The 19951-nt window shown below is 40.2% G+C and overlaps 1 protein-coding gene across 3 annotated transcripts in view; it reads left to right on the top strand.

Annotated features, from left to right (window-relative positions):
* NELL2 (neural EGFL like 2) overlaps window positions 1–19951 on the top strand; it is a 376415-nt gene that overhangs the window by 259143 nt on the left and 97321 nt on the right. For all 3 annotated transcript variants that reach the window (XM_053555545.1, XM_053555546.1, XM_053555547.1), the window contains 2 exons: window positions 12578–12700; window positions 17164–17259. In XM_053555545.1, coding sequence (XP_053411520.1) covers window positions 12578–12700; window positions 17164–17259 — 219 coding nt within the window. The remainder of the gene's footprint in view (window positions 1–12577; window positions 12701–17163; window positions 17260–19951) is intronic.

Raw genomic sequence — 19951 nt, forward strand, 5'->3', positions numbered from 1 at the left:
ATGTTTTCTCATCATTCTGTTTTCTCTTCTCAGGGATCTCTGGGACTTTTAATAATAGTCCTGTCTCACTTTTTTCTTCCACAGCTATATCATAAATGTTTCACTTTCAAAATAATCAGTTTGGTTTAGTTTGATATTTTATCTTGAGGATGGAGAATGTGAGGCCAGGATAGAAGGCAGAGAAGCAAGAACATTAGTGAGTCACCACGGTCAACTTGCTCGGTCTTTCATAGAGGCCCAGGGGCTACTTGAATTAACTATTCTTTGGTAACTGCAGAACTTTTTTATTTTTCCTTCCTCCCTTCCTCTTTTTGTCCCACTTCACCTGAAAGGAACATTCTGAGTGAGTGAATGGAGTTTATCATTTGTGGGAAGGTTATGGAACAGGTTTAAGTAACAGTCCAAGAGGGGACCCTTAAATGCACCTACTTGACCAGATGTGCTACATTTGGGCCCCCAGGGAAAGAAAGAGGGAAGCTGGAAGGCAGCAGCGGGGAGGGGTGGGGGGGGAGGGGAGGGTAGAGGAGGAGCTGTGAACACAAAGACGAGTTTCCCCAGAGTAGGGAATTGCTGGTTGTAGTTAGAATACACACTTGCAGTCAGGGGAATGTTACAAGTTACAGGTTTTTTTAAGCTTTTAACTTTTGGAAGAATGTAAGAAAATGTATTGAGTAAATTGGAACGAGGAATCTGAGGCTTGCAACTGGGAAGCCAGGGCAGGAAGCAGAGATCGCAGAAGGTGCGTAGTGAAAGGAGAAGGAAAAGTAAAGAAAGTTAGGGTCAGAATCTGTTCCTGTGCTGATGCTGCTTAAGCTCCACACTTTCTAGTCTTAAGGTCAAATTTATATTCATAGTCAAGCAACAATCACTGGTATCCCAGAGGCCAAGAGCTTACAAGAAAAATGATGGGCACAAGGAGAAGGGAAGAGTTGGCTTGTTGAGGTGGGGTGCCCACTAGTCAGGGGAAGTGAACGACGAGTTGGCAAATTAAATATCAGTTAAACTCCTCTGAAAACTTTCAGCGACCCCTGGGGGTGAGAGCGCCCCTCTGTGAAGAGCAGTGAGAAAACAATGACTGGAAACCTCATCACGTAAAAGTGATTCAGAATGAGGTTTAGAACAAAATTCATTTCAAACTCTTAAAAAGATGTATAAAAAGAAGAGGTACTCAGGCCTGATTATCAAAAGGGAAAATCCTTTTTGTGTTTTAAAAAAGGCAGCTTTTAGAATAACAGAGAAAAGTCTTCACTATTTTCCTAAATTGATTCCTGCCACTCAAGCAGAACAAAATATAAGCATAAATTAGCCACCAACTTGCTACTTAAGATCTGTCTTTTCACATATTTATATTTAGTGCATATAAACGTATACATACACACATATGCTACACATTTGCACACATAGATACGTACATATACATAAAGAAATGCATTTCTGTATATTATTTTATGAGGCAATAACATCTATAAATACCTTGAAGAAAGGGATTCCATCTTATTCATGTTGTAACAACAACTCTTAAGCGTAGGAGAGTGTAACACGTATTTGTTATATCAATAAACACATCATTGCAAACAAATACTAGAGGATGTTAAAATACATTTGCTTTAAAAAGACATAACTAAGTGTCCTGGAACAGTGACACAGAGCACAACATAAAAATTCATAAAAGATATTTTTATATGCATCTTTGTATTTTATTAAGAACCATATACATAATCCTTTGGGAATAGAACATAGTCTTGTATCTGGTATTTTGCTATGGTAGCGACTCAAATAACGTGCTCTGTGAAAGATGAAGGAAGCTCATTTTAAAATTAAGCTCCTGAGCAAAAACACTAATAGACCTCTTTTGCCCCATAGTCCTATCCCTTTTAACTCTGAAGAATCATTCTAACTTCTTTAAGTTGAAAAGATACAGTCAGAATATAGTGTCTGACTCAACTATGGAAATCCTTTAAGATTTTAAAATGCATTAGAAAGATGGTCTAGGGCAAAGTGCTGTGGTTGTTTTTCTTAGATAATTTTGTGTTTTAGAAGTTCTATTTTATATTTAATTTTGTTTTGAGATGCCTTTTTCTGATATATTTGTTAAATATTCTCTCTAATCTTATGTGTTTGTAGACATTACAGCAGGAAAGACCTTAGAATTTCCAATAATAGTGTTGATCATATGAGGCTATGCGGGGTGCTGTTTTCCTCTAGCAGAGATTTTTCCCTAGCCTGTGAAAGCTTTCTCTTTCTATGAAGTAAATGTTAATAAATGGAAAAACATGCCTGTTGCCAAATTTAGGAGCAGCACTGACATGGAAACGTAGGAGCAACAAGCTTGAACTTTTGCCTCCGTGAAGTTAAACATCACGATCTCTTAAGCAACACATAGATACTGTTCTAAATGATAAATCTCAAGCATGTTACATGAATTTTGAGGGAGTGTGATAAATGCTAGATGTAAAATACTGTAAGAAATTGAAAAATGTTGGGTTTTTTAAATATATTTGAGCCTGACCATTATTCATTTATCCACATATTTCAAATATATCCTTATTTGGGGGGCACAGGTAAGAGAAGGTGTGACGAGGCCTAATCTCACCCTCACTTGTAAAGCAGTCCTGTTCTCAGCACTTTCTGGATGTTGTCACCCTGGGTCCTCACCACTCTAGGCAGTGGTGAAACAGATCTTCACAGATCCATTATCTACGGTTCTGAATTTCAAGAAGTCCAGACAGCTGTGAAAATCAAATGCTTGTTTACTTTATTTTTGTTTTATTTGGGGTTTGTTTTGTCTTTAATTTTTACTTCAAAGAGGTTCTATAGGGACACACTAAAAATGAAAGTTGAAGCACAGTAACAGTGAGTCTGCGTGGAGACTTAAGACATTTATTTGGCAGCAGAATTTGGTCTGATGTGAGGCTTTTTCTCATCTTTATTTTTTTTCTTTGGTGTATAGCTACATTTTTACTGTAGAAATATTTGGTTACTGAGCACTACTACCCCAGATCCTGCTGGGGATTTTACTCCTTCACTATTATAACATTAGGCCCATTTTATGCAGGAAGAAACTGTGCCTTGGAGATATTTTTGTCCTAATCTTCACAGGGGGTAAAAGGCAGAGCCAGGCTTTGAATGGAGGCCGCCTGGCTCCAAAGCCTTTCCCGTAACCACCACACATTCTGGCTTTCAAGTGTTACGATGAAACTGAACACAAGGCTTGATAGATGCTAGAGGGGTCGTGTAAATTAGACTGAGAGAGTTTCAAGGAAGGTTTTCTGAAGGAGGCTTTGCTTGATCTGGGTGGGACGTGAGCAAGAGAGTGTGGCATAAAAAGTGAGGAAGGGCTTTCTGGGCAGGGAACAGCACGTACGTACGTGGAAGCAGGGAGGCATCCGCGAGAGACATGCGCAGAGGCTGGCTGGCTGAGAGATGGGTCTTTAGTCGAGTCTCAGAAACAGAGATTACTGATAAATTAATTCCATAAGGGCATCAATGGTGCAGTTTGGTGAGAGAAAAAGGTCCTGAAAGCTTTGATGATGAGGCTAGTACAGACAATGGTGGTCACTACTAGGAAAACCAAGACAGAAGAGAGAATGGGGTGGGGGTGAGGGCAGAGGAGTCAGATGTTATGAAAAGTCATCCTAAGCATGTTCTGGAGATGGACCAAACGGCAGGCAGTGGTGTTGCCATGAGGCTATCAGCCCAATCCAAATGAGAGCTGGTTAGTGCCCTAATTCTGGCCACTGCAGAGCTATGGGGGTGGAGCAGGAGATGGAAACGAGAACTTCCAGGGAAGTAGAATTCAGGTGACGTGGTCTTCTGATGGGGGTGCTGAGTGAGGGGAAGGGAGGGAGGAGCCCATGGTGACTCCCAGGTTCCTTGTTTGGGGGGAAGAAAAGCCTAAGAATAGATGTAGCTACATGTCTGGGTGTGATATCTGAGGATGTTCCCTCCTGAGGACCTGCATGTTTTTCTGTGAAGTTGTTCTTGGGGTCATGTGCTGAGAGTAAGGGACGGACCTGGGGCAGGCATTTGAAGTGAAAGCAAAAGATGTGTGGGAAAACCTGGAATCTCCTGCACCGGCACCGGCAGATCTCTGAGTGCTTTGCAGCATCAGATGGAGACACCCTGTGTGTAGTGATTGTGCATTGGTCACAGATACACATTGGAAACCAGTTTGTTGCCAGTTATTACATTCACTGTTGTACACCACTGATACGTTAGAATGAAGGGTTTACTCTCTGGGTGGTTGTCTAACAGACATTTTGGGTGGGGGAATGTTTACTTTCTCTATCAATGGAGTAAATTCATTTTTCTAAGATGGTCCTTGCTTTTCTGTTTTATTCTTTGTCATAAAAAGCCCAAAACAACAACAAGAAAATCACTGAACATAGTAAGTCCTCTTACACCATCTTCCCATCCCCAGGTTAAGAACCTGAGTTATCTGATGCCTTTCTTCCTCTTGGCTAAATATTGATCCCCTTTGCAGCTCCATCAGTTTGAGGGTGCCCTCTTTCTCCATCACTTTGTCCATTCGACTTTGGACTCTATTCAGCACAATTTAATTCCATGAAAGCATAGGGGCTGGAAAGTATAAAATAAGATGTGATTCTTGCCCTAAAGGCATTTGAATCTTAGGGTTTGGGTGTTAACTCCCCACTCTTCCTCCCGTGTCCTGAAGTATTTCCTCATGCTGCCCACGAGCTTCACTCCACGCAGGGCTCGGCGCCGGTTGCTTCCTGCTCGTTGTCTTTGTCATTGCCACCCCCTCCTCCTCCTCCCCTCCTCCCTCTCTCCCCCCTTGTTCTTCTTTTCCTCTTCCTCCTGCCCCCTCAGTATTGCACAGATTCCCGTCTCAACTCCCAGCAATCATCTCACTCAAAAGGACTCGAATAAGAGACAGAGGGATTAAAAACAGAGGGCAATGTTGCCTTTCCAACATGAGGAGCCCACTGTGTCAATGGAAGTTAGTCTCTCCTCATCTACACATTACTGTTAAATTAATTTTCCTAAAAATCAACTCTAGTTTTTTAGAGTTACAGCTAAAGCTGGAAGTGGCTATTTACGGCCTACCAAATACAATCATGTTGAATTGTGGATCCTACCAACACTTCCTCCTTCCTGTTCCTTCAGTCATCACCATCCGTCAGCTGAAGCTCGTGACGGCGCTGTTATACCCCCCAGGCTTTTATCTTTTACACCTGTGCTTTCTCACTGCTCTTTTCCATCTTCACCCTTTTCTCTTAAAACCTTCCCTAGCTTTTAAGACCCACCTGTCTGGCCTATTTCCTCCCTAATGCTTTCCCAGATCCTTTGGTCATCCTCAGGTTTTTGAGTTCTGTATGAGATCGTTGTTTATAGGTTGTAGTTTTTCTTTTAAAACACTGATGGTGATTTCTGGCCTTCTCACTCCCTAGCTATATGATGTTGAACCAGGTACGTAATTGCTCTAAGAAAGCTCTGTATTCTCACTTGTAAAATAAGAATAATAATATTGCCTACCTGAATAGGCATTTGTGAAGACTAAAGGGATAATGCATGTAAAACACGTAGAGGGTGCTTGATAACATAGAGTAAGCACCCCAAGAATTAGCTACTGTCACTGTTACTATTAGTCTTTTCTCTCTTATAGCACTAAACAATTTCTACAAGATGATGTAGTGATCTATTCATATCACCAGTCCTCTAATAGGTCAAAAGTTCTGGTGGCACCTGTGGCTCAATGGGTAGGGCACTGGCCCCTTATACTGAGGGTGGAGGGTTCGAACCTGATCCCAAGCAAACTGCAACACAAAATAGCTGGGCGTTGTGGCGGGCGCCTGTAGTCCCAGCTACTCGGGAGGCTGAGGCAAGAGAATCGCCTAAGCTCAGGAGTTGGAGGTTGCTGTTAGCCGCGATACCATGGCACTCTACCAAGGGTGACAAAGTGAGACTCTGTCTCTAAAAAAAAAAAAAGTTGAAAAATCCCTCCTTGAGGTAGCAACTCTGAGATTCTGCATCTTCGTAGCCTCCAGAGCGCTCGCACCACATCACAGAAACCACAGTCACGTGTTGAGAAAACAAATGCAAATCACCCCACTCATAGTTACAGGACTTCTGTTGTCCTACAGTGTGTTCAGACAAAGCTTATTTCATGAAACATAAAATAAAACAAAACCCCTTTTTCCCATAAGATCAGAATTTGGATTACCTTGTGAAATTACTGTAAGGATAAGGAAGAAATCTGAGCAGTTCTTTGATACTTGATCAAATAAGGATTTCACTGAGCACAGCAGTGAAAAGATTAGAAGAAAATAAACCAAACATGTCAGAGGAAGGAAATCTGAACAGATTCCTGGTTGCCAAGTGAACTGAAGAATAACAGGAAGTCAGTGTAGAATTGGTGTGGTCAGTGAACAGGAAACTTGCACAGGAGATAAACAATGCTTGGTTGTTAAAAATGAGTTGAGAGGGCGGCTGCTGGTGCGGGTATTGAGCAAGTTTAAAGTATGAGTTCTTGCAGTCACTGTAATAGTATTAAAAAATAGATTTCTCTGAAAATGACATATATTTCTGCTAAAATGACAGTAAATAAATTTCTCTATAGTATTGAGTAAATAGGGTGATTATAAGGAACAAAATGAAGACCTGTTGGTCGCTATGATGGCAGGCATTTTGGACTCAGAAAAGTGTCCAAAGTATGTTTGATTTTAGAAAAGATTTATGAAGAAAGCAAACTCTATGGGACATTTAGATTTTCTCCACAGGATTAAAATGAAATAGAAAAGAGAGGATATTGTCTAGCTAATGAAGGCAAAAGAAATTTTCACACTGAAGTGGATAAGTAGCTAACTAATATTTTTTGAGTATCTATTATTTGCCATCATCTTTATATTCATCCTTTACGTTTGTTCTTCGCTGCAGCTCTCTGATGTAGGTCTTAAATTCTTCATCTTAAACTTCAAAAGCTTGCCTAACTTTCTGAGGGCCACAGAACAAGGATAAAATGACATTTTAAAAATCAAGCCCATCTGGAAAGTAGAATATGTATTAGATTACACGGCGTCCCTGACATTGCTCATTAAAATAGTATACAATTTACTCATTTTTCCTACTTTATCTTTTAAACTTAGTTATGGTTCTAGTACATTGCAGTCGATCGAGGACATTTTAAATTGTCTAATGAATTATAAAACTATGTCTTCATATACCAGACCATTAAATATCTGTGAAGAGAAGGAAAGAAGGAGGGAGAAGGGCACAGGGAGTTCCACTTCTTTCTTATAGACTTAAAACTATCTAGAAATTGAGATGTAAAACAGAACATTCTTTAAACTCACTTTGGTCTCATTTTGAAAAGATGACAGTAGATTATCTTGTGAAAGTCTTAGGAAGCTGTGGACACGTTCAGAAAGTTTAATTTGACAGTAAAGAGATGGTATATTATTTTTGCCATTCTTCCTTTTCTTTTCTTTCTTTTTTTTTTTTTTTTGAGACAGAGTCTCACTATGTTGTCCTCCGTAGAGTGATGTCGTATCATAGCTCACAGCAACCTCAAACTCTTAGACTTAAGTGATTCTCTTGCCTCAGCCTCCCAAGTAGCTGGGACTACAGGTGCCCACCACAACACCCGGCTATTTTTTTGTTGTAGTTGTCATTGTTTGGCAGGCCTGAGCTGGATTCGAACCTGCCACCTCCGGTGTTTGTGGCTGGCACCCTAGCTGCTGAGCTACAGGTGCTGAGCCTATTTTTGCCATTCTTATTAGAATAAAACAAGTGGTCTAAGCATGGCAGTTCCCTGGGCTGGTTGTTCTGATGCTGTTCACAAGCCAAGGCAGATCAGTTCGTGTTTACACTTATGAATAATGTTTAGGGATGAACTTCTGCAAAAACCATTAGTATCTTAAGTAAGACAAGCAATCTGGTCTCCAGAAATATTAGAGGAAAATGACTAAGCAGCCATATATTTTTTGAGATAAATCATCCCTGTGTTTCTCAACCTTTTAATTTCATGGCACACTTGACCTATAGTTAAACTTCCATGGCACACTTAAATTATGTTGATTAAAAAAAAGAGTGAAGAAAAGAATATACATACTGTGCTTCAAAATTCTTTCGAAAATAATTTCTTTCTTTTTTTTTTTTTTTGAGACAGAGCCTCAAGCTGTTGCCGTGGGTAGAGTGCCATGGCATCACAGCTCACAGCAACCTCCAACTCCTGGGCTCAAGCGAGTCTCCTGCCTCCACCTCCCAAGTAGCTGGGACTACAGGGGCCTGCCACAATGCCCGGATATTTTTTTGGTTGCAGCCATCATGGTTGTTTGGTGGTCCCAGGCTGGATTCGAACCCACTAGCTCAGGTGTACGTGGCTGGTGCCTTAGCCGCTTAAGCCACAGGCACCAAGCCTTTTGAAAATAATTTAATTAACAATCTTTAGAAATTTTTGTAGCACATCTAAGATTCTCTCATGATACACTGGTGTGCCATGACATACGAGTTGAAAAATCACTACTGTAATTTTTCAGTGCCTGTGGCTCAAGTGGCTAAGGCGCCAGCCATATACACCTGAGCTGGCAGGTTCTAATCCAGCTTGGACCTGCCAAACAACAATGACGGCCACAGCCAAAAAATAGCCGGGCATTGTGGCGGGCTCCTGTAGGGCCAGCTACTTGGTAGGTGGAGGCAGTAGAATCGCTTGAGCTCAGGAGTTGGAGGTTGCTGTGAGCTGTGATGCCACAGCACTCTACCCAGGGTGACAGCTTGAGGCTCTGTCTCAAAAAAAAGAAAAAAAAATATATATATAGTTTTCCTAATGTTCCTATTTGTTTGTTTGAGGCAGGGTCTCCTCTCTTGCCTACCTATAGTGCAGTGGTGGCATCACAGCTCACAGCAACCTCAAACTCCTGGGCTCAAGTGATGCTTCTGCCTCAGCCTCCTGAGTATCTGGGACAATAGGCATGTACCACCATGCCTGGCTAATTTTTCTACTTTTTTGTAGAGTCGGGGTCTCACTGTGTTGCTCAGGCTGGTCTCGAACTCCTGGCCTCAGCACACCTTCCCCCTTGGCTCCCAGAGTGTTAGGATTCCAGGATGTGCCACCACACCCGACCTGCAGTTTGATACTGTTATAACAAGACTCTACGGACTGATTCACATCTCTTCTGTTGACTTCCTTGCTTCAAGATTTATTTAGCCTTAAATGTAACGGAGCTTAGTCTCAGATTTCTAACAATCAGATAATAGTTAATAACAGAGCTAGTTTGTACCTATGTTTAGAGCCATGACCAACCTTGTGTTAGCATTTTTGATGAAGAAGGATCAGAAACAGGTGCCTTTGGTTTAATCCCAGCTGTTATTTAGATCGTCATAACACAAGAACACTGAAATCTTTACTGAGGATGGAGAAATAGAGATAGCATTGAGTCTTATGGACTAGATGTTCTAAACTTCAGATCTGAACGTCTGCCTTTCAATATATGTGAAATAAACCTTGGAATTCATTCATTATCAAACCCTTGACATGCTCTTCTCAAAGGTTTAACAGAGTATTGATTTAAATTTTATCTGAGGATCTCCCTCCTTATTTTATTTCACTTATTATGTCTTGAAAATGTGGGTGGAAGTATTAAAAATGGAGAGGTGAACTGGTGAGTTGATGGAGGACTCCTCAGGGATGTGAGAGTCGGAGAGAGGGCAAGAAGTTAACATTCGATACAAACTGGATACGAGGCAGCAATAATTGACTATGTATTGAGATGATTTTACCAAATATTTGTTCATTGCTTCATTTACATTCTGTCTGGCTAAGGGATATCAAATTAAGGTTAATTCTTCCATAAGAATACAGACATTTTAGAAGACTTTTCCTAAGGTCACAGTTTAGTTGATAATTATAACTGTAACCAACTTTAAGTATCGGGAAAAATATTTAAAGTGATAGTGTAAAGAGTATAAAGGAATTAATATTTGCTGTTTTCAAAATATGCCCTGCTACCTTAATGTATCCTTGAAATATCCAGAATCAAATAGAACAGCACCGTACTGAAATCAGTGTAAAGCCTTGCTTGGGATTTTAATAGCTCTCTGCTTGGCAGCTGGTCTACGGCTGAACAAATTGTGATCGGATTGAATGATGGCAGAGGAGGTAGTTTTTATCTTGCTTCAGTTATTTGCCCAATCATCTAATCATTTATTCAAGAAACAGTCTTTGCTGAAATGAGATACAAAGAAAAATGCAAAATTCTTGTCTAAAAATGTACAACTCCAGTGTGGAGTTTAAGAATGGAGGACCAAGGAGAAGTAGACAGTTATGATACAGTGGAATAACAGTGCCTTTATATCGTGCTAGGGAAATACACAGTAGCCCCTAACTCTGTAGGAGGGGGAGACTCGGGTATCTTCACCTATAACATTTGAGTGTAATCTTTCAAAATGGTAAGAGTTTTCCAGGACCTGGAGAAGGACACTTTGGGCCCAATGAATAATATGTATGAAGGCCTGGATGCATTTAAAAGTTGCCTTTGCGTTTGAGTTGCTTAGGAGCACACATACTCATTTCAGTAACCATAAGAGTTAAATGACAAGAGAGGAAACCAAGTTCCAGGTTGTGTGATTATTTAACGTTTATTGAACATTATCATACTGGGTGCTAAACTGAATCTTGTTAGGCCCTTCCTGTTCCCAGTGAGTATGGTCTAATTAAGAGGACAACCAGGGCAGGGATTAAAACAGCATCAAATCAATCAGCAGCTGTCCTCAAAGGCCCTATGGCTGTCGTTACAGAGATTTATAGATTAGCTGCAGCACTTTGAATTGCACTAGGAAGAAAATTGGCAGCAGGTACAAACTTCAGCATCTAGATTTATTATGCTTCAGGCAGCAGAACCCAGAGGTAGGTGGGCTGCCTGTTCTGGGCCCTCTGAAGTTTTGTGGTGGGACTTGGGTAGCCCCAATCAGGAGACCCATGTATAATCTAGCTATTTTTTTAAGCTACCATAGTATTTATGGATTATAAAAAATTGTGAAACTTTCTGATGGCTAGGTAATAAGGGTGGAATTTTGTACAATTTTGGGTTATTCGGTCGGGAATTTGGAAAACAAGATATCCACTGATGCAATTCTAAAACCATAGTGATTGAAATCTTTCTAGACTCTGAAGGATTATTGGGAATAATCTCTAAGAATTTTATTAGAGAACTCTAGTTAAACCTATCATAACTCTGTGCTTACACAGCATGAGCCATAACTTTTATAGCAAAATGTTAATCTTTGTTTTTAAAAAGTAAAACACAGGGCATTCTATTTTACTGTTGAATTAAGTGACTTTAGTCCTAATTTTTGTATATGCCAAAGATATATTTTTTTTTTGTTGACCGGGGCTGGGTTTGACCCCGCCACCTCCAGTATACGGGGCTGGCACCCTACTCCTTTGAGCCACGGCCGCCGCCCCAGATAATTTTTTTCAATGTTACATATATTACCACCATTATAATGTCTGGAATACAAAGAGTTTAAGATGAAAAGCAAATATTTCTTTTAGCTTTCATGTTTATATCATATAGATTTAATGGCTTAATCAATTTATTAACATACATATTAACTTTTAGGCCTAAATAATATTTATGTAAGAGGCCGCATAATAAGTAGTGCCCCCTGTAGGGATTTTAGATGGCTACACTAATTTGTTTCCATTTCCTCATATATTTCATTTCCCACTCTTCCTGATTTTGATGTTAGATGTTTGCTTTCTCATTTCATTTCTTATACTTATACTTTTGCTGAATGCTGAGCTAGAATTCTGAAGTTACCTAATGTTCTTGTAAACTTAGGCAGGCTATTTAAACATTCTGAGCCACCCTTGACCCATCTTTAAAATGGTGATAATGGTATTGTTTCTGCCTCCCTCACAGGGGTGCTGGGGTATCAAGTAAGTCAGTGCTTTCAAAAGTGTCAAGTTCCAGGCAATTACGGAAGTATCATTCTGATAACATATTTCACAGTTTGTATTTGCACATATTATAAAATCAAGTTTGTTTTATTTAATAGATGTGTAATACTTTCTTTAGGAAGGGAAGGAACTAAAAAAGGTTAAATATTCCCTCTAAAGTTGGTATGCGTATCTTTATGCCTGCAAATGTAAATTCTGGTGTTAACTGCAGGCACCTAATTCCTAGAACTTCAACTCCATTATCCTGCAGGTCATGACTCACAAGCAATATGATTTCATATCCTTTCCTGTCACCACTGATATGCTATATGGAAGAGTTAGGTGGCAGATTTATTTCATGAGAATTACTCCCCAAATATTAACTACAGAGACTGTATACAGCTGATTTTCAATTCTACTTCTGAGAATTAATCTCCATCCTTACCTCCCCTCCCCTTCTGTTCCTTCCAACCATTGTCCAAATCCTTTTGCATTCAAGGTTTGTAGACGTGTAAACTACAGATGTGCTTCATGATTATACAATGCTTCAAAACCTGGGGTCTTCTTTAATATAGAATTTGTTATGTCAGTGGTTGAAAGAATTACCATTCAATAACCAAGATGTAGGTGCCTTTGAAAATATATTTTTGAGTAATGAAATCATGTTCGTCATTTCAGAACATGATGAATGCGTCACAAATCAGCACAACTGTGATGAAAATGCTTTGTGCTTTAACACCGTCGGAGGACACAACTGCGTTTGCAAACCAGGCTATACGGGGAATGGAACCACATGCAAAGGTAAAAGGTTTGAATACCAATAACTTTTCTTTAAGCATGATGCAGCCCAACTTACCTTCTGCTACGTCTCTTCACTAATACGTACCTTCTAGGTATTCCCCAGAACCACTAAGAGCTTGGGTGTGTGGCTCATAGCTCTCCTGTTGGGTCTTGCCATCCTCCTGGGCAGCTTCCACGTTTAAGTGGCCAACACCTTTGCCCTCGTGTTCCTTGGTGTTGGGCTTGGTGGTTTTCCTCTCTGCTTCTTTCTAGCAAACCAAACCCATAACCACATCCTGGGCATTTTTTGTCTAGAAGTGCTCCATCTTTGAAACCTTAAATTTTAACGTTTTATTGCCTGATCCCAAGTTACTCTCTTCCCAGATTGTTCATTCTGTTCCTTCTATGACTCTAGACCTTTGATCTCTTTGAACCTGTCTTTGCATCCAGTTTACCAGCCTCTCAGCTTCAGATGTTTCTTTTTGAGCCCAAACATGTGCGTATCATGACAGCCATTTTTCTGGCAGCACCATCAACTCATTTATCAAACTGCTGTAATCCATGGTGAAGCACCTCCATTTTCTGTCAGATTTGTCTTCTCTGCTCTTTGTGAGCTGCTGGGCACTACTGTAGAAAATTGTTGGCCTGTGTACGATAGGTCTCTATGCTGTAGTTTTCCAGTTTAGTTGGTTTGTCAATGCCAATTGATAATTCTTATAAATGCTCAGATTTTCATTTCCACCAGAAAATAATCCAACTGTGGGTCATCACTATCCACTAACTCACTCACTTTCCATCACTCTCCTCTTTGTCTTTATCAGATGATCTGACCTTCTATTTTACAAGGGAATAAAGGACTATTTTAGAAACTCCACCAACTCCCAAATGACAAAGTTTATATTCCTTATTATGTCGTATGATTTGTCTAATTTAGGCATTTCAAGCTTCAAAACTGCCCATCCCTTAAATATACTGTGTCCTTTATCTCAGAGTTCACTGAGCTAAATTTGCTACAATTACTGTAGATATGTGAGGTAGGAAAGAGCGAAGTAATGCAGCAGCTCTGAGCATGGGCCGTTAAAGGTTTGCTGTGCAACAATACTCTGGAGCCAGAAATTGAGGAGCCAGAGGATTATTCTGCTTTTAAAACTCAGTAGAAGCTGGGCATGTTCCAATTCATAATTGCTAAGTCATGGAAAAAGCCCAAGTGCCCATCGATCCACGAATGGATTAATAAATTGTGGTATATGTACACAAATGGAATATTATGCAGCCTTAAAGAAAGATGGAGACTTTACCTCTTTCATGTTTACATGGATGGAGCTGGAACATATTCTTCTTAGTAAAGTATCTCAATAATGGAAGAAAAAGTATCAATGTACTCAGCCCTACTATGAAACTAATTTATGGCTTTCACATGAAAGCTATAACCCAGTTATAACCCAAGAATAGGGGCAAGGGGGAAAGGGAGGGGAAGGAGTGGGGAGGTGGGCACAGGGAGGGAGATTGGTGGGATTATACCTGCGGTGCATCTTACAAGGGTACATGTGAAACTTAGTAAATGTAGAATGTAAATGTCTTAACACAATAACTAAGAAAATGCCAGGAAGGGGCAGCGCCTGTGGCTCAGTTGGTAAGGCGCTGGCCCCATATACTGAGGGTGGGGGGTTCAAACCCGGCCCTGGCTGAACTGCAAGCAAAAAATAGCTGGGCGTTGTGGCGGGCGCCTGTAGTCCCAGCTACTCGGGAGGCTGAGGCAGGAGAATCGCTTAAGCCCAGGAGTTGGAGGTTGCTGTGAGCTGTGTGACGCCACAGCATTCTACCCAGGGCCATAAAGTGAGACTCTGTCTCTACAAAAAAAAAAAAAAAGAAAAGAAAAGAAAATGCCAGGAAGGCTATGTTAACCAGTGTGATGAAAATGTGTCAAATGGTCTATAAAACCAGTGTATGGTGCCCCATGATCGCATTAATGTACCCAGCTATGTGTACATTTATATGTATGATTTAATAAAAATAAAAATAAAAAAAAGTTGGACATGTTGGCTAATGCCTGTAATCCTAGCACTCTGAAAGGCCAAGGCAGGAGGATCCCTGGGGCTAAGGAGTTTGAGACCATTGTGAGCAAGAGAGAAACACTGTCTGAACTAAAAATTAAAGAATTAGTGGGCTGTGGTGTAGTCCCAGCTATGCTGGAAGCTGAGGCAGGATGATCGCTCAAGTTCAGAAATTTGGAGTTGCCATGAGTGAGGCTGATGCTACAGTACCTTGGCCTGGGCAACAGAGTGAGACTCTGTCTTAAAATATTTTTTTTTTCCCCAGTGGAAATCTTCATTGTAGGTCTTAGTACATAAGCCTATTCATATTGGAGTTCAAATCCCACAAATATTTGCTTGACAACACCAGACAAATCCTAATAGAGGCTAGACTTTTAGAGTCTACATTGCAATATAGTTGTCTTTCCTCATCTGCAGTTTCACTTTTGATGTTTTTGGTTACCCATGGTCAACTGTGGTCTGAAAATATTAAATGGAAAATTCCAGAAATAAGCAATTCATAAGCTTTAAATTCCACTTCATGTGTGAATTGTCCTTTTGTCAAGCAGACCCATGCTGTCCACACTACAGCTAGTCACTTTGTAGCCTTCTTGGCTATCTGATCAACTGTCATGCTAGCACAGCAGTTATATTTCAGGAACACATATTTTACTTAATAATGGCCCCAGAGCACAACAGTAGTGATGCTGGCATGTTATTATAATTGTTCCATTTTATTATTAGGTATTGTTGTTAATCTCTTACTGTGCCTAATTTATAAATTGAACTTCATCATAGACGTGTACGTATAGGAAATGTCGATACCCCTATATATGGTGGTAGGCACCCACTGGGGGTCTTTGAACATATCCCCCATAGATAAGCAGGGACCACTGCACAACTCAACCCTTAGGACTCCTCTCCAAAGCATGTGGTCCTGAGAGTTTGTTTATGCTTAAAATTTCATCTGAGAGCCTTACAGCTTCTCTGTCTCTTATTTCTACTTTATTCTGGTTTCTATTTAATATGAACAATGAAGTTTATAAAAAAAAGAACTCAGGACCACGAGTGGATGTAGACAGATAATTCTTATATTTGAAGGAAGGTGAAACTTCAAGGATCTGTAAATTCCTTCAGAGGTTAGGACTACAGATTTCCTGAATAGCAACTCTCCAGTTCCTGTGTACATCTCGGATGGGAACAGGAAAAGGCTGAGGGACAAGAGTGTAGATGGAGGATCTGTATCACTGAGCTCTGTGCTGTATCGACAGACTGCAGCCTGGGTATATTCTTTGTTCCTTACAACCTCTGAATTCTAACTTCCTTTGCAAGTCCTTGCTGAGCTATATTGTTTTGTTTTGCATAGGATGAAGACAGACTTAGGACACAGAACCAAAGACACTAAATGGCCTTTGGGGGCCATCTTTTTAACTTAGGAGCAGAATTTCAGATTTCCATTTTACTACTCTGAGAAAGTATATCTTAGCTAATTAGAGGAAGCACGTAACAGAAATCTCGAGAAAAACGTTTTGCCCCAATACCTGGAACAAGCTGGTCTAATTCATTCATGACGGACCTTGTCAGGAAGGCTGAGGAAGCAGCCCCCTTCCTCTCACAGGGCCGAAGAATCAGCTGAAGTCGAAGTAGAAGCTTCTAAGGAAGCTCCTTCTCATCCTGTCTTGTTTGTCTCACGTCTTATTTTGCTCACCTGTCTTGTTTTTCTCTTTTTTTTCTGTGCTTCTGTAAAGGCAAATGTGGTGACATCTCAAAAGATCACCCTTACAGAGTTTCAGCCCTTGGTTCCTTTTCCTACTCACAAAAAAACTTTTCTTCTTGTTCCTAAATCCACTCAGACAAGAGGCTATGTGTGCAATGTCTTTGCCCGTGATCCTGAATCCTGACCCATCCTCAGCAGGGACTCTTCTGGAAGACCACTCAAGCAAGTTTTTCTTACTATTAGTTAATTGATCAAAAGGACTTGCTTAGAAATTTTTGAAGAATGGGGCATTTTTTCCTAATATTTTCACACTTTGACCAGTGTGTAAAATGGTCAGAGCCTTATAAGACCATCACTCCCTGTTTCCTGTTATTCTCTACCTGGTAGTTTGTCTGCCTAGGATAGCTGCCATTGTTTAGATTTATTTTCAAGTTGGATTGTTATAATGGGGTGCAATCTGAATTTTTATACACTTTCTGTACACTTTTTTCTTTTTTGGTTAAAAATTGTCAGTATTTTGTTTTATGGGTGAAATATTTCTTTAACATTGGTACTGTTTTTACAAACTGTGTTGAAATTTGTTACATATTTGGAAAATGTTATATGAATCTGAAATTGTAAGAACTCATATAATTTGATGTCCATATCTTCAAAAAAAGGATGACATTTTGGGTTTGGAGTTTATTAAACTACTTACTTCTAAAGTGCTAAAATCATGTATTTGAATTTTTTAGCATTTTGCAAAGATGGCTGTAGGAACGGAGGAGCCTGTATTGCAGCTAATGTGTGTGCCTGCCCACAAGGCTTCACCGGACCCAGCTGTGAAACAGGTAAGAATATTATTTCATCTTCCAGAAAATGAATTTTTACGCCAATGCATAAAGTAATCCATGAGGAAAATAATGTTTCAAGTTTCAAGTGAGCTCCCAAAGCATGGCGCTATTAATAAGGGAGTGCTGGGAAGGAGGAGTGGGATGTTTCAGTGAAGCACATTCACTGGGAAATTCCCCAAAGTCACTCTAAAACGGTTTTGCATCTATTATAACTAGATTCATATTGAATTTTTCCAGAAGGACGTGTGGAATTACCCTGGACTTCATGACTTCATAATTCATTTTTCTCATTTGGAGCTCATTTTTTGCTGCAATCTATATGACTATATTAAAGCTTACAATTTAAGCTAATGGCCAACTCAGTGCCTAGAACACACCACCTCCTGTATCCACGGTTGAACATATTTAATAATTTAACATCTAAACCATTTGGTATTCCTTCATTGTTGTTTTTTAGAAAGTATTTAAAGTTTCTTGCTCCCTAATTATTCCTCATCCAAGTCTATACTAATACTAGCAACACTACAAATCACTTTTAAGACAATAGGTAACATGACCCCAAAGAAAAAATACTTTGTCAAATGAAAAACAGGGAATGGGAGTAAAAAATGTGTTTTGAGTATCAGATCCTAAATGAAGTGATATCAGTAGCAGTTTTGGTTGCTTTTGGTTAAGTAGATTCCAGTAGAAGGTGACTTCAGAGAGTCTGGTTATTTTCCCTAAGGGACAGCTGCTGCCACTGGTGATAGACAATTGTCATCTCATATTGCTCTGTCATCTCATATTCAGTGTAGTGCATTCTCTACCTCTGTTCCACTTGTGGAGTCATCTGGTTTAATAAAAACACTGACTTATCAGAATGTGAGACAGAAAAACGTTCTGCTCCATTTGGGAAGCGAATATTTTACTGACTAGATACTGCCGCTGTGCACAGAAGGATGCTCGCAAAAGGGCTTGCGTCACTAAATCGTCTCTTCCTACAAGTACCTCGAAGTGGTGTTTTCCAAACTTCAGTGACTAATTGATTTCAAAATGGAAAATAATAGCGACTATCTTTGATGTATGGAACCCTTAAGGGAATTATTTTTTAACTCAGCAGCTTCCTAAATTTATTGTGCTTGCAAATCACTTACGGACCTTGTTAATTTGTTAAAAATACAGATTCTTGGTATTTGACCTAGGATTTAGGAGATCAAAATCAGGCGTCATAATGCAATGGTCCTTCAATATTTCTATCCCATGAAATCCACCAGCACATCCATCTACATCAAGGTGCACCATGGACCTCCTGTCTCAATACCTGTGGGGAGAAGGTTTCCAGAATACAAAGTTTTGTGCTGCTTCAGGTGCAGAACCTAAATACGAAAATACTTACTTTTTAAGGACATTTCAATGGTATGAGGACAGTAGTGTAGATGTTTGAAATAAGGACTGCCCCAGAAAATCTGGGCTGAGTAGTGGCCATGGCCAATCCTGCATATCACTCTTCCACTAGGAAAAAAATAATCATGAGCTCGTGAAAATCTGGAATGGCATGAAATTAATTTTAGCAATGTAATATTTAAGACTGGAGTTTTAAATAACCCAGCAGAATATGTAGCTCTTTCTATTTAATTATCCTTGAACTTTCCGTCTGTAAGAAGATAATTCCAGACTCATTCTGAGTGGTAGCAGGCTATAGTCACCACGGGCTTTGAGCACAGATGTGGGCTCAAATCTAGTTCTCCTGTTTATGTGTCATATGGCCTTGCTGAGTTACTTAACTTCTTAGTAACTCGTACCCTCTATACATCACCTTACTCTTCACAACTCTCTTCCAAGGTCACTATTATTTATATATGAAGTTCAGAGTGATTACTTTCCCCAGAAGTCAGAGTTAGCCGCTGAATACAGGGGGCTTCTCAAACTCAGGCTTTTATCTGGTGTGTCTGGTATGTTTCTTAGGGAGCCTGAAATCCCAAGACCCCAAACTGAATTCATCCTCTCCTATCTGACTCGTGCCTCCTCTCTTCCTCCCCTCTTCCATCAAAACCCGATTCTTTATTTCTATTTTTTATTTCAGTGAATAGGCTTTATCCCCAAGTTTTCTACTCCAGCCATCAGGGAGTCATCTCGTTCTTACCTCTTTCACATCCAGTCAACTCCTTTTGGTTCCGTGTCTTTGCAAGGACCTACGTCTTTTCTTGGGGGCAGGGACACTACAGTGAGTTAGGACGCCAGGTTTGTCTCTCTTTACTCAAATATCTACAATATCACAGCACAATCTGATCGTGTCACCCCAGACTGAAGAAAACTTTGGAGTCCCCATTAACCTCAGGATAAAGGCCACATTTTAAACATGGTATGTTAGGTGGACGGCCTTTGAGATTTGGCCCTGCTTTCCATTCACTCTTAGCCTCTGGTTCCTCTGCCTTGTCACCTCATTCTCACCCCCAGGCCTTGAGCTTCACCAGAGCACATGGTGGACCTTATTCGCCTTTGTGTCCTCGGGACAGAGTTTAAGGCCTGCATCTTAGTGGGTGTTCCATAAATACGTGGTGAGTAAATAAATGTATAACTGAGTGATCGATCAGATGATTAGAAAAGATGATAGGGTTGTTTCCATTTTCGTTGGACTCTTTTGAGCACTGGTCTGAAGATGTCTTCCTGGTTCTCTGGTGCTGTCCTCTCATGCGGCAGGTGCCGTGGG

The sequence above is a fragment of the Nycticebus coucang genome, chromosome 12 (genome assembly GCF_027406575.1).
Source record: "Nycticebus coucang isolate mNycCou1 chromosome 12, mNycCou1.pri, whole genome shotgun sequence".
Taxonomy (NCBI): domain Eukaryota; kingdom Metazoa; phylum Chordata; class Mammalia; order Primates; family Lorisidae; genus Nycticebus; species Nycticebus coucang.